This window comes from Mobula hypostoma (genome assembly GCF_963921235.1).
Source record: "Mobula hypostoma chromosome 8 unlocalized genomic scaffold, sMobHyp1.1 SUPER_8_unloc_11, whole genome shotgun sequence".
Classification (NCBI taxonomy): Eukaryota; Metazoa; Chordata; class Chondrichthyes; order Myliobatiformes; family Myliobatidae; genus Mobula; species Mobula hypostoma.
The window spans coordinates 43,227-57,500 of record NW_026948122.1 but is presented as its reverse complement, the minus strand read 5'-3'; the positions used below and the strand labels follow the sequence as shown (position 1 = coordinate 57,500).

The window sequence follows — 14,274 nt, the reverse complement described above, 5'->3', positions numbered from 1 at the left end:
GGGGAGGGAGTTTACACTGATTCCTCACTGCCCTCACCCTATCAATCCCTCCTCCCACACCCACCCCAGATGCCTCACTGATCCCCCTCCTTTGCCCCTTTCCCCCTCCATCTCCCCTCCTCCTCTCCTCCCCTCCCCTACCCCTCCCTCTTCCCTTCTCTCTCTTTCTCTCTTCCCCCTCTCCCTCTCCCCTTCCCCATCTCCCTTTCTCCCTCTTTCATCCTCTCTCGCTCACTCTCTGTTATGTTTTGTAACTCCAGAACTAATTGAGAGAAAAACATGGGAAAAATGCATGTGAACTTCTTTTTTACTTTAAGTGAGGCATGTGCATATGGTGTGGTGACATAATAACGTATGCTATTCATGTACTTTTACATGTAACCCATAATGCATTATGTAAACAACAAAGAATGCTTAATCAAACTATATTACTCAAATATTACTGAAAGATGAAATACACAACTCTCTTCCCTGCTTAGCTATAAACTCCAATTCAATATAGAATACATCTCATTTGTGGCTGTGAAACAATCTCATGATCTGGGGCCTTCCAGTGGTAGATGTGGGAATTGACACCGTGACTGTAGGAAGTGGTTCTGATAGCAGTAGCCAACTTTCCTCTCCAACAATTGACTCTGTTCTCATCAACTGATCAATGTGTATTTCCAGATACAGTATCAGACTCAATCTCCACTGTGTTGGAGAGTGGTCCAGTTCTGTCCTTAATATTTACAAGTACCTACTTTTGATCACCTGTAGTCGTTTGCCAGGACTGCTTGTCCAGAATGAAACATCAAACCTCCTCGTTTGAGGAACCCTCTATATGTCTCAGCTGTTTGTCCTGCATTCTCCTCCTGAGACCGGGTTTGAGGAGATCCAGATGTGAACACAATGGACAACACAGGACCAGCATGGCTGGTGCGTATTGGTTGTAGAGTGCCCTGACAAGTGCCAGTCTGGTTTGTTCACTGGCGAGCTTCTGACACAGTGCAGGTCTGGTTTGTTCACTGGCATCACTCACAATGCATTCTGGCCAAATCTTTTTGCCAAGGCAATTTTAGCCGGATAATATAGTGTAGATATAATACGTCTTATTCCATTCTTTTTCAGGAATGACTGACACTGTGATCTATTCTCACTGACTGAGTGTTCTGGAACAAACTGTGGTCCATCCTCACTGACTGAGTGTTCTGGAACAAACTGCAGTCCATTCTCACTGACTGAGTGTTCTGGAACAAATTGTGGTCCATTCTCACTGACTGAGTGTTCTGGAACTAACAGTGGTCCATTCTCATTGACTGAGTGTTCTGGAACAAACCATGGTCCATTCTCACTGACTGAGTGTTCTGGAACAAATCGTGGTCTATTCTCACTGACTGAGTGTTCTGGAACAAATTGTGGTCCATTCTCACTGACTGAGTGTTCTGGAACAAACCGTGGTCCATTCTCACTGACTGAGTGTTCTGGAACAAACTGTGGTCCATTCTCACTGACTGAGTGTTCTGGAACAAACCATGGTCCATTCTCACTGACTGAGTGTTCTGGAACAAACCGTGGTCCATTCTCACTGATTGAGTGTTCTGGAACAAACCATGGTCCATTCTCACTGACTGAGTGTTCTGGAACAAACTGTGGTCCATTCTCACTGACTGAGTGTTCTGGAATAAATTGTGGTCCATTCTCACTGACTGAGTGTTCTGGAACTAACCGTGGTCCATTCTCATTGACTGAGTGTTCTGCAACAAACCATGGTCCATTCTCACTGACTGAGTGTTCTGGAACAAACCGTGGTCCATTCTCACTGACTGAGTGTTCTGGAACAAATTGTGGTCCATTCTCACTGACTGAGTGTTCTGGAACAAACCATGGTCCATTCTCACTGACTGAGTGTTCTGGAACAAACTGTGGTCCATTCTCACTGACTGAGTGTTCTGGAACAAACCGTGGTCCATTCTCACTGACTGAGTGTTCTGGAACATATTGTGGTCCATTCTCACTGACTGAGTGTTCTGGAACAAACCGTGGTCCATTCTCACTGACTGAGTGTTCTGGAACAAACTGTGGTCCATTCTCACTGACTGAGTGTTCTGCAACAAACTGTGGTCCATTCTCACTGACTGAGTGTTCTGGAACATATTGTGGTCCATTCTCACTGACTGAGTGTTCTGGAACAAACCGTGGTCCATTCTCACTGACTGAGTGTTCTGGAACAAACTGTGGTCCATTCTCACTGACTGAGTGTTCTGGAACAAACCATGGTCCATTCTCACTGACTGAGTGTTCTGGAACAAACCATGGTCCATTCTCACTGACTGAGTGTTCTGGAACAAACCGTGGTCCATTCTCACTGACTGAGTGTTCTGGAACAAACTGTGGTCCATTCTCACTGACTGAGTGTTCTGGAACAAACCATGGTCCATTCTCACTGACTGAGTGTTCTGGAACAAACCATGGTCCATTCTCACTGACTGAGTGTTCTGGAACAAACCGTGGTCCATTCTCACTGACTGAGTGTTCTGGAACAAACCGTGGTCCATTCTCACTGACTGAGTGTTCTGGAACAAACCGTGGTCCATTCTCACTGACTGAGTGTTCTGGAACAAACCATGGTCCATTCTCACTGACTGAGTGTTCTGGAACAAACCGTGGTCCATTCTCACTGACTGAGTGTTCTGGAACAAACCATGGTCCATTCTCACTGACTGAGTGTTCTGGAACAAACTGTGGTCCATTCTCACTGACTGAGTGTTTGGAACGCCAGTCCAACACATCAGCAGCGTGTGAAGCTGTTGGGAACACTTCTGGCCACTTTGCAGCTGCATCCACTGCTACTAAAAATTTTGTGCCCATGAATGGTCTGGCAAAATCCACATGAACCTCTGCCAGGGCAATGCAGACCATTCCCAGGGATGGAGAGGCTCTGCAGTTGGCATGTTGGACATGATGGCATCTTGCACAGTACATGGTGAGCTGCTGGATCTGCTAATATATCCCAAGCCACCAGACAAAGCTTAGTGCGAACACTTCCATTTTGACCATGCCTAGATGACTGGCATGCAGCTCCTCCAACATTCAGCTTGGATGGTACAACAACTCTTAATCCCAACATAAAGCAACCTCCTTCGAGGACAAGTTTATCCCAATGCTGGTAAAGTTGGGGAACTGGAATTCCAGCCATTTTGATTGGCAATGCAGACCTGAGACAGTGTGGGGTCTTATCTGGTTTCCTTTGGATCATCTCTGCTCTACTAGGGAGATTCCGATTTGGAAGAGTAACCAAGACAAGTGTTCTCTTTTGTAAATTTTTCAATATTTGCTTTTTTAAGAGTAAATGAGGCAATCCATCAGCATTTCCATGATTAGTAGTCCTCTGAAATTCAATCTTGTAATTGTGTTCTCTAAGTAACAGAGCCCATCTCTGCATTTGTGCTGCTGCTGTTAGTGAGCACCCTTCTGTGGATTGAAAATGGACACCAGTGATTGATGATCAGTAACGAGGGTAAACTCTCTCCCATTCTGGTTGAAATGTTTTACACCACAAACCAGACTCAAGGCCTCTTTGACAATACTTAAATAATTTTTCTCTGCAGCATTAAGGGAATGCAAAGGCTATGGGGCAGTCACTCCCATCACACATAACATGAGACATAACTGTATCTATACCATAAGGCAAGGCGTCACTGCAGGATGTGGATCATAATGTGTGATGTCACCATTTCCTTTGCCTTTTTGAACATAGAACATGGAATAGTACAGCACAGTACAGGCCCTTCGGCCCACAATGTTGTGCCGACCCTTAAACCCTGCCTTCCATATAACCTCCTACCTTAAATTCCTCCATATACCTGTCTAGTAGTCTCTTAAATTCACTAGTGTATCTGCCTCCACCACTGACTCAGGCAGTGCATTCCACGCACCAACCACTCTCTGAGTAAAAAACTTTCCTCTAATGTCCCCCTTGAACTTCCCACCCCTTACCTTAAAGCCATGTCTCCTTGTATTGAGCAGTGGTGTCCTGGGGAAGAGGTGCTGGCTATCCACTCTATCTATTCCTCTTAATATCTTGTATACCTCTATCATGTCTCCTCTCATCCTCCTTCTCTCCAAAGAGTATAGCCCTAGCTCCCTTAATCTCTGATCATAATGCATACTCTCTAAACCAGGCAGCATCCTGGTAAATCTCCTCTGTACCCTTTCCAACGCTTCCACATCCTTCCTATAGTGAGGCGACCAGAACTGGACACAGTACTCCAAGTGTGGCCTAACCAGAGTTTTATAGAGCTGCATCATTACATCGCGACTCTTAAACTCTATCCCTCGACTTATGAAAGTTAATACCCTATAAGCTTTCTTAACTACCCTGTGAGGCAACTTTTAGGGATCTGTGGACATGTACCCCAAGATCCCTCTGCTCCTCCACACTATCAAGTATCCTGCCATTTACTTTGTACTCTGCCTTGGAGTTTGTCCTTCCAAAGTGTACCACCTCACACTTCTCCCGGTTGAACTCCATCTGCCACTTCTCAGCCCACTTCTGCATCCTATCAATGTCTCTCTGCAATCTTCAACAATCCTCTACACTGTCTACAACACCACCAACCTTCCGTCAGGCCCCAGGGACTTATCCATCCTAATGTATTTTAACAACTCCAACACCTCCTCTCCCTTAATATCAACATGCTCCAGAATATCAACCTCACTCATATTGTCCTCACTGTCATCAAGTTCCCTCTCATTGGTGAATACTGAAGAGAAGTATTCATTGAGGACCTCGCTCATTTCCACAGCCTCCAGGCACATCTTCCCACCTTTATCTCTAATCGGTCCTACCTTCACTCCTGTCATCCTTGGGGATTTCCTTTACCCTACTTGCCAAGGCATTCTCATGCCCCCTTTCTGCTCTTCTCAGCCCTTTCTTAAGCTCCTTTCTTGCTTTCCTATATTCCATCTGATCCTTGCTTCCTAAACCTCATGTATGCTGCCTCCTTCCACCTGACTAGATTTTCCACCTCACTTGTCACCCATGGTTCCTTCACACTACCACTCTTTGTCTTCTTCACCAGGACAAATTTATCCCTAACATCCTGCAAGAGATCCCTAAACATCGACCACATGTCCATAGTACATTTCCCTGCAAAAACATCATCCCAGTTCAAACCCACAAGTTCCAGCCTTATAGCCTCATAATTTGCCCTTCCCCAATTAAAAATTTTCCTGTCCTCTCTGATTCTATCCTTTTCCATGATAATGCTAAAGGCCAGGGAGCGGTGGTCACTGTCCCCCAGTTGCTCACCCTCTGAGAGATCTGTGACCTGACCCAGTTCATTACCTAGTACTAGATCTAGTATGGCATTCCCCCTGGTCGGCCTGACACATACTGTGACAGGAATCCGTCCTGGACACACTTAACAAACTCTGCCCCATCTAAACCCTTGGAACTAATCAGGTGCCAATCAATATTAGGGAAGTTAAAGTCACCCATGATAACAACCCTATTATTTTTGCACCTTTCCAAAATCTGCCTCCCAATCTGCTCCTCTGTATCTCTGCTGCTACCAGGGGGCCTATAGAATACCCCCAATAGAGTAACTGCTCCCTTCCTGTTCCTGACTTCCACCCATACTGACTCAAAAGAGGATCCTGCTACATTACTCACCCTTTCTGTAGCTGTAATAGTATCCCTGACCAGTAATGCCCCCCTCCTCCCCTTTTCCCCCTCTCTATCCCTTTTAAAGCACTGAAATCCAGGAATATTGAGAATCCATTCCTGCCCTGGTGCCAGCCAAGTCTCTGTAATGGCCACTACATCATAATTCCATGTATGTATCCAAGCTCTCAGTTCATCACCTTTGTTCCTGATGCTTCTTGCATTGAGGTACACACATTTCAGCCCTTTCTACCTTACTGTCTTTACACCGTTTATTCTGCTTCTCTTTCCTCAAAGCCTCTCTGTATGTTAGACCTGGCTTTACTCCATGCACTTCTTTCACTGCTCTATCGCTCTGGGTCTCATCCCCCTCGCAAATTAGTTTAAACCCTCCCGAACCATGCTAGCAAACCTACCTGCAAGGATATTGCTCCCCCTCGAGTTCAGGTGCAACCCATCCAATCTGTACAGGTCCCACCTTCCCCAGAAGAGATCCCAATGATCCAAAAATCTAAAACCCTGCTCCCTGCACCAACTCCTCAGCCACGCATTCAACTGCCATCTCCTCCAATTCTTACCATCACTGTCACGTAGCACTGGCAGCAATCCTGAGAACGCCACCCTTGAGGTCCTGTTCTTCAGCCTTCTGCCTAGTTCCCAAAACTCACATTTCAGGACCTCCTCCCTCTTCCTGCCTATGTCGTTGGTCCCAACATGTATCACGACTTCTGGTTGCTTTCCCTCTCGTACCAGGATGTCGTGCACCCGGTCAGAGACATTCTGGACCCTGGCACCCAGGAGGCAACAAACCATGTGGGTATCCTTCTCACGTCCACAAAATCTCCTGTCTGCTCCCCTGACTATAGAGTCTCCAATGACGACAGCTCTCCTCTTCTCCGTCCCACCCTTCTGCACCACCGGGTCAGACTCAGTGCCAGACACCCTGCCACCATGGCTCACACCTGGTCGGTCGTCCCCGCCAACAGTATCTAGGACAGTAAACTTATTATTCAGGGGAATGGCTACAGGGGTGCTCTGCACTACCTGTCTGCTCACTTTCACTTTCCCCCCTGACTGTCACCCAACGACCTGCTTCCGACAGCCTAGGTGTGACTACCTCCCTGTAGCTCTCATCTATGACTGCCTCATCTCCCTTTGAAAGCCACTTCACACTGCTTTGTACATTGCCTCTTCTTCCTGATCTGTGGTAATGAGTTCAAGGGGTGGAGTATTGCAGCCCAGTTTGGCAAGAACTTGTTATAGTCACTGACAAACCATAAAAATGACTGCAACTGTGACACATCCTTTAGCCTTGGGACATTCACCACTGCTCGAATTTTCTCAGCACACTTGTGTAATGCTTGTGCGTCAAAGATGTGACCACAGTAAGTGATGTTTGGTTTAAAGAATTCACATTTGTTGCATTATGCTCTGGGCCCATAATCTTCTCATCTTTTTAACACTGTCTTGAGATTTTAGAGATTTTCTTGGTTATCCTTTCTGGTAACAATGATGTCAGCCAGGTAACACTGAGTTCCTGGGCAAACTTATGGCACCTGGTCCATAGCTCTCTGCCAGGTGCAGATGCTGCTCCAAAAGTAAGTATATTATAGTGAGAAAGCTTTTGTGACTCTTTATGGTGAGAAGCACTTTGGACTCTGCTTCCATCTCCATCTGTAGGTCGGCCTCAGCTAAATCCACTTTGCTGAACTGCTTTCCTCCAGAAAGCTTTGCAGAGATACCTTCTGTCCTGTGCTGATGTACTTTCAGTACTGGGCTGATGCTGACCTTAAAATCACCATAGATCCTGACAAACCTATTCTTCTTGGCTACTGGGACCCTCCATGTGTCCTAACTCACTGGCTATTTTATCACCGACGGTATAAGGAAACTGACTGGCTTTGTAAAATTTGGGAGTGGCATTATCATTTAATGCTATTTTACCCCTGATATGTTTGAGTTTTTGCAAAGCCATCCTTGAACACTGCTGTGGCATCATCCAGTACCTTTCTAACTAGTTTTCAGTTGACTCTGTTGCAGAGGGATGTGGCGTGTAAATGGAGGACGGACCTCTAATTAAATAGTAGTTGTCTCAGCCAATCACACCCCACACTGCAAGCCCATTGATTGTTGTATTTCACTGTTGAAGAACGTTAACACAACCGATCGACAGACGATGCAATTAGTTACAGCTTTACACACTGTCCTTGCACATCTGGAGAAGAAGGATGCTTACGTGAGAATGCTGTTCTTGGACTACAGTTCAGCATTCAACACCATCATTCCCTCCAGGCTCGACAAGAAGCTCAGAGACCTCAGCCTTCACCCCGCCTTGTGTAGCTGGATCCTGGACTTCCTGTCAGATCGCTGGCAGGTGGTAAGAGTGGGCTCCCTCACCTCTGCCCCTGACCCTCGACACAGGTGCCCCTCAGGGCTGTGTACTAAGCCCCCTCCTTTACTCTCTGTATACTGGCTGGGTGGTGATAAAGGCACAACAGCGCCTCTTTCACCTCAGATGGTTGAGGAAGTTTGGTATGGGCCCCCCAAGTTCTAAGAACTTTCTACAGGGGCACAATTGAGAACATCCTGACTGGCTGAGTCACTGCCTGGTATGGGAATTGTACCTCCCTCAATCGCAGGACTTTTCTGCAGAGAGTGGTGCGGACAGCCCAGCGCATCTGTAGATGTGAACTTCCCACTGTTCAGGACATTTACAAAGACAGGTGTGTAAAAAGGGCCCAAAGGATCATTGGGGATCCGAGTCACCACAACCACAAACTGTTCCAGCTGCTTCCATCCGGGAAACGGTACCACAGCATAAAAGCCAGGACCAACGGGCTTCAGGACAGCTTCTTCTACCAGACCATCAGACTGCTTAACGCATGCTAATGCACTGTATTTCTATGTTATATTAACTATCCTGTGGTACATAATATTTATTATAAATTACTATAATTGCACATTGCACGTTTAGATGGAGACATAATGTAAAGATTTTTACTCCTATGTATATGAAGGATGGAAGTAATAAAGTCAATTCAATTCAATTCATTCATTCAATCCCACATGAATTTTTTTTCCCGATGTAAGTTCTTAGTTGGATATCTGCAGGTTTCAATTCAGTATCTTTGAAATACCGTTAAAACTCATATTGTGGAATGACTGAAACAGCTGAGTTGAAATTTAATTAATTTGCCGTTCACTTCTGGTGTAAGCCATATTGCTTGTCTATTGTTAGTTTTCACATTGTAAATCTCAAGGCTTATCAGTCCTGGATCACTCATTATTATCAAATTTTTTCATGCTCTTTTGGAAACTGCAAACTCGACTCTTTCTTTTTCACTTCCCTGTACAGTCTATTAATTTTTGCCAGTTTGACATGCTCTTTATGTGTGTCCTACTTTGTTGTATTTTATCCAAGTGTTGCCTTTGGTGCGGTGTACGTGAGCCCTGCCACAACAGTGACACAATTTGCTCGGCCGGGCAGCTTCTGTACAGATGTTGCACTTTGTTTACGTTCACTTTCATTCCTGACTGCAACTCAATTGCATCTCTGGCTGTTGTTTCTATTGATACTCTGATTTTAACTGTGTTTATTTAAATGTGAGTTGTGCTTCAGTTAGGAGCCAGTTTTCTTTTAAGATTCCACAAATTAAACGATCTCTTAGTGTATCATTAAACCCATGACCACACTGACAATGTCTATTTAAACTAGAATAGTTGGGGGGTGGGAATCAAATTAAAGAGGCTAGGCGTGAGGAGGTTAGTTCACAACAGAGGGATGGGAACCAGTGCAGAGAGACAGAGGGGTGTAAAGTGAGCGTAGAAGCAAAAAGTACTAAGGAGAAAAGTAAAAGTGGCAGGCCGACAAATCCAGGGCAAGCATTAAAAAGGGCCACTTTTCAACATAATTGTATAAGGGCTAAGAGAGTTGTAAAAGAGCGCCTGAAGGCTTTGTGTGTCAATGCAAGGAGCATTCGTAATAAGGTGGATGAATTGAAAGTGCAGATTGTTATTAATGATTATGATATAGTTGGGATCACAGAGACATGGCTCCAGGGTGACCAGGGATGGGAGCTCAACATTCAGGGATATTCAATATTCAGGAGGGATAGACATGAAGGAAGGGGAGCTGGGGTGGCGTTGCTGGTTAAAGAAGAGATTAACGCAATAGAAAGGAAGGACATAAGCCGGGAAGATGTGGAATCGATATGGGTAGAGCTGCGTAACACTAAGGGGCAGAAGACGCTGGTGGGAGTTGTGTACAGGCCACCTAACAGTAGTAGTGAGGTCGGAGATGGTATTAAACAGGAAATTAGAAATGTGTGCAATAAAGGAACAGCAGTTATAATGGGTGACTTCAATCTACATGCAGACTGGGTGAACCAAATTGGTAAAGGTGCAGAGGAAGAGGTTTTCTTGGAATGTATGCGGGATGGTTTTTTGAACCAACATGTCGAGGAACCAACTAGAGAGCAGGCTATTCTGGACTGGGTTTTGAGCAATGAGGAAGGGTTAATTAGAGATCTTGTCGTGAGAGGCCCCTTGGGTAAGAGTGACCATAATATGGTGGAATTCTTCATTAATATGGAGAGTGACATAGTTAATTCAGAAACAAAGGTTCTGAACTTAAAGAGGGGTAACTTTGAAGGTATGAGACGTGAATTAGCTAAGATAGACTGGCAAATGACACTTAAAGGATTGACGGTGGATATGCAATGGCAAGCATTTAAAGGTTGCGTGGATGAACTACAACAATTGTTCATCCCAGTTTGGCAAAAGAATAAATCAGGGAAGGTAGTGCACCCGTGGCTGACAAGAGAAATTAGGGATAGTATCAATTCCAAAGAAGTAGCATACAAATTAGCCAGAGAAAGTGGCTAATGAAGGACTGGGAGAAATTCAGAGTTCAGCAGAGGAGGACAAAGGGCTTAACTAGGAAGGGGAAAAAAGATTATGAGAGAAAACTGGCGGGGAACATAAAAACGGACTGTAAAAGCTTTTATAGATATGTAAAAAGGAAAAGACTGGTAAAGACAAATGTAGGTCCCCTGCAGACAGAAACAGGTGAATTGATTATGGGGAGCAAGGACATGGCAGACCAATTGAATAATTACTTTGGTTCTGTCTTCACTAAGGAGGACATAAATAATCTTCCAGAAATAGTAAGGGACAGAGGATCCAGTGAGATGGAGGAACTGAGTGAAAAACATGTTAGTAGGGAAGTGGTGTTAGGTAAATTGAAGGGATTGAAGGCAGATAAATCCCCAGGGCCAGATGGTCTGCATCCTAGAGTGCTTAAGGAAGTAGCCCAAGAAATAGTGGATGCATTAGTGATAATTTTTCAAAACTCGTTAGATTCTGGACTAGTTCCTGAGGATTGGAGGGTGGCTAATGTAACCCCACTTTTTAAAAAAGGAGGGAGAGAGAAACCGGGGAATTATAGACCGGTTAGCCTAACGTCGGTGGTGGGGAAACTGCTGGAGTCAGTTATCAAGGATGTGATAACAGCACATTTGGAAAGCGGTGAAATGATCGGACAAAGTCAGCATGGATTTGTGAAAGGAAAATCATGTCTGACGAATCTCATAGAATTTTTTGAGGATGTAACTAGTAGAGTGGATAGGAGAGAACCAGTGGATGTGGTATATTTGGATTTTCAAAAGGCTTTTGACAAGGTCCCACACAGGAGATTAGTGTGCAAACTTAAAGCACACGGTATTGGGGGTAAGGTATTGGTGTGGGTGGAGAATTGGTTAGCAGACAGGAAGCAAAGAGTGGGAATAAACGGGACCTTTTCAGAATGGCAGGCGGTGACTAGTGGGGTACCGCAAGGCTCAGTGTTGGGACCCCAGTTGTTTACAATATATATTAATGACTTGGATGAGGGAATTAAATGCAGCATCTCCAAGTTTGCGGATGACACGAAGCTGGGTGGCAGTGTTAGCTGTGAGGAGGATGCTAAGAGGATGCAGGGTGACTTGGATAGGTTGGGTGAGTGGGCAAATTCATGGCAGATGCAATTTAATGTGGATAAATGTGAAGTTATCCACTTTGGTGGCAAAAATAGGAAAACAGATTATTATCTGAATGGTGGCCGATTAGGAAAAGGGGAGGTGCAACGAGACCTGGGTGTCATTATACACCAGTCATTGAAAGTGGGCATGCAGGTACAGCAGGCGGTGAAAAAGGCGAATGGTATGCTGGCATTTATAGCGAGAGGATTCGAGTACAGGAGCAGGGAGGTACTACTGCAGTTGTACAAGGCCTTGGTGAGACCACACCTGGAGTATTGTGTGCAGTTTTGGTCCCCTAATCTGAGGAAAGACATCTTTGCCATAGAGGGAGTACAAAGAAGGTTCACCAGATTGATTCCTGGGATGGCAGGACTTTCATATGAAGAAAGACTGGATGAACTGGGCTTGTACTCGTTGGAATTTAGAAGATTGAGGGGGGATCTGATTGAAACGTATAAGATCCTAAAGGGATTGGACAGGCTAGATGCAGGAAGATTGTTCCCGATGTTGGGGAAGTCCAGAACGAGGGGTCACAGTTTGAGGATAAAGGGGAAGCCTTTTAGGACCGAGATTAGGAAAAACTTCTTCACACAGAGAGTGGTGAATCTGTGGAATTCTCTGCCACAGGAAACTGTTGAGGCCAGTTCATTGGCGATATTTAAGAGGGAGTTAGATATGGCCCTTGTGGCTACAGGGGTCAGGGGGTATGGAGGGAAGGCTGAGGCAGGGTTCTGAGTTGGATGATCAGCCATAATCATAATAAATGGCGGTGCAGGCTCGAAGGGCCGAATGGCCTACTCCTGCACCTATTTTCTATGTTTCTATGTTTTTACGTATTCAGCTACGTACGGTGAAATGGACTCCCCTTCTTTGCATTCTGAAACTTTTATCTTCTGCAATCAACAATGGCTTCCGTTCTAAATGTTCCTGCATTACTTGAGCAATATCAGCAAGGCTCATTTCAACTGGTTTGGTTGGAGCAGTCTAACTTCTAAGCAAACTGTACACTCTTCCGTCCGTGCACTCAGCAAAACCGGCACTCGCTTCTTATTGGCCATTTCATTTGCTTCAGAGTACGAGCCAATTCCCGCAGTTATACCTTGTGCAATCAAGCAGATCTATCTTTCTGATGTAGCCAGCCATATCTGATTTTTGATTTTTTTAAATTTAAGATTATTATCACCCATTACTCATTATTTACGAATCTGTTAATTTGACCATTTTCTGCCTTTTTTAACTCGATCGTCTTCTCTCTCTCTCTCCCCGAAGAAGCATACACTGTGCTCTTTTTAACTTGACCATTTCATTGTACTTTTTTAAAACTCGAATGTCTCGCTGTGCTTCAACACATAGTTAGTCATCTCAAGTTTATTTTAAAACTTAAATGTCACCACTGTTATCCAAAGAAAAGTACACGAGACCAAGGATAACGTATGTAAACAGTTTTACATATTGAGGCATATGTAAATGATGTGGTGACATAATGACGTACTTTTACAGTCATGAATTATGTAAACAACAAAGAATGCATAAGCAAACTATATATTTACAATATTACTCAAGTATTACAGAAATAATAAACTCTCTTCCCTTCCTCTCCCTTTTCTTCTCCTCTCTTAATCTCCTTTCTCTTCTCTCGCTTTCTTCTCCCTCTCTCTCCTTCTCCCTCTCCCTCCCCCCTCTCTCTTCTCTCCACTCTCTCTCTATCCCTCTCCCTCAGGCATCTTCTACATGTGTGCCTACAGAATGAGTGAGCGCCGCAGACTGACGGGACCTCGCTAAGGGAGTGCTGGACCGGGGCCTCATCCTGGGCCTTGGAGGCCAACCTCAGTGCTGACACATTGTCTCACTCCCTCAGTGTTCTTTCGAACTTTCTGCGTGGGATGGAGTGGGCAATCTAACTGTGCCAGTCAATAAACAGCATGAAACTGCAGCCAGTGTCTGGGTTATTGCCACGTCTGTGGCTTCATCACAACAAGGCCCCACTCTCTCCCTCCTCCACTCTTTACTTCTCCCCCACTCTCCACCCCATTCCTTCCTCTCACTATCCCTTTCCCACGCTCCTTTAATCCCATCCCTCTCTCCCGCTCCCTGCCCCAACCATTCTCGTCCTCCTTCCTTCATACCCTCCCTCTTCCTCATTGTTCTCCTTCTCCATTCCCATCGCTGCGTTTCTCTCTCCATCCACCACCCTCCCCATCTCTCTGTCCTTCATCCCGTCCCTCTCTGTTTCTGTTTCCCCTCTATTCTCCCTTGAGGAGGGAGTGCTCTGGGAAGGGGTGAGGAGGGAACGCTGTGGGAGGGGGTGAGGAGGGAACGCTGTGGGAGGGGGTGAGTGGGGAGCGCTGTGGGTGGGGGTGACGAGGGAACGCTGTGGGAGGGGGTGAGGAGGGAACGCTGTGGGAGGGTGTGAGGAGGGAAGACTGTGGGAGGGGGTGAGGAGAGAACACTGTGGGAGGGACGGTGAGGAGGGAAGACTGTGGGAGGGACGGTGAGGAGGGAACACTGTGCGAGGGGATGAGGAGGGAACGCTGTGGGAGGGTGTGAAGGGAGTAGTATGGGAGGGAGTGAGGAGAGAACGCTGCGGGAGGGGTGAGTAGGGAACACTGT

General features: G+C 45.6%; 1 protein-coding gene across 1 annotated transcript in view; it reads left to right on the top strand.

Annotated features, from left to right (window-relative positions):
* LOC134341167 (lens fiber membrane intrinsic protein-like) overlaps positions 1 to 13,590 on the top strand; it is a 102,135-nt gene extending 88,545 nt beyond the window's left edge. The window contains exon 4 of the mRNA XM_063038965.1: positions 13,385 to 13,590. Within this exon, the coding sequence (XP_062895035.1) occupies positions 13,385 to 13,446 (62 nt within the window). The 3' untranslated portion in view covers positions 13,447 to 13,590. The remainder of the gene's footprint in view (positions 1 to 13,384) is intronic.
* The last annotated feature ends 684 nt before the right edge of the window (positions 13,591 to 14,274 follow it).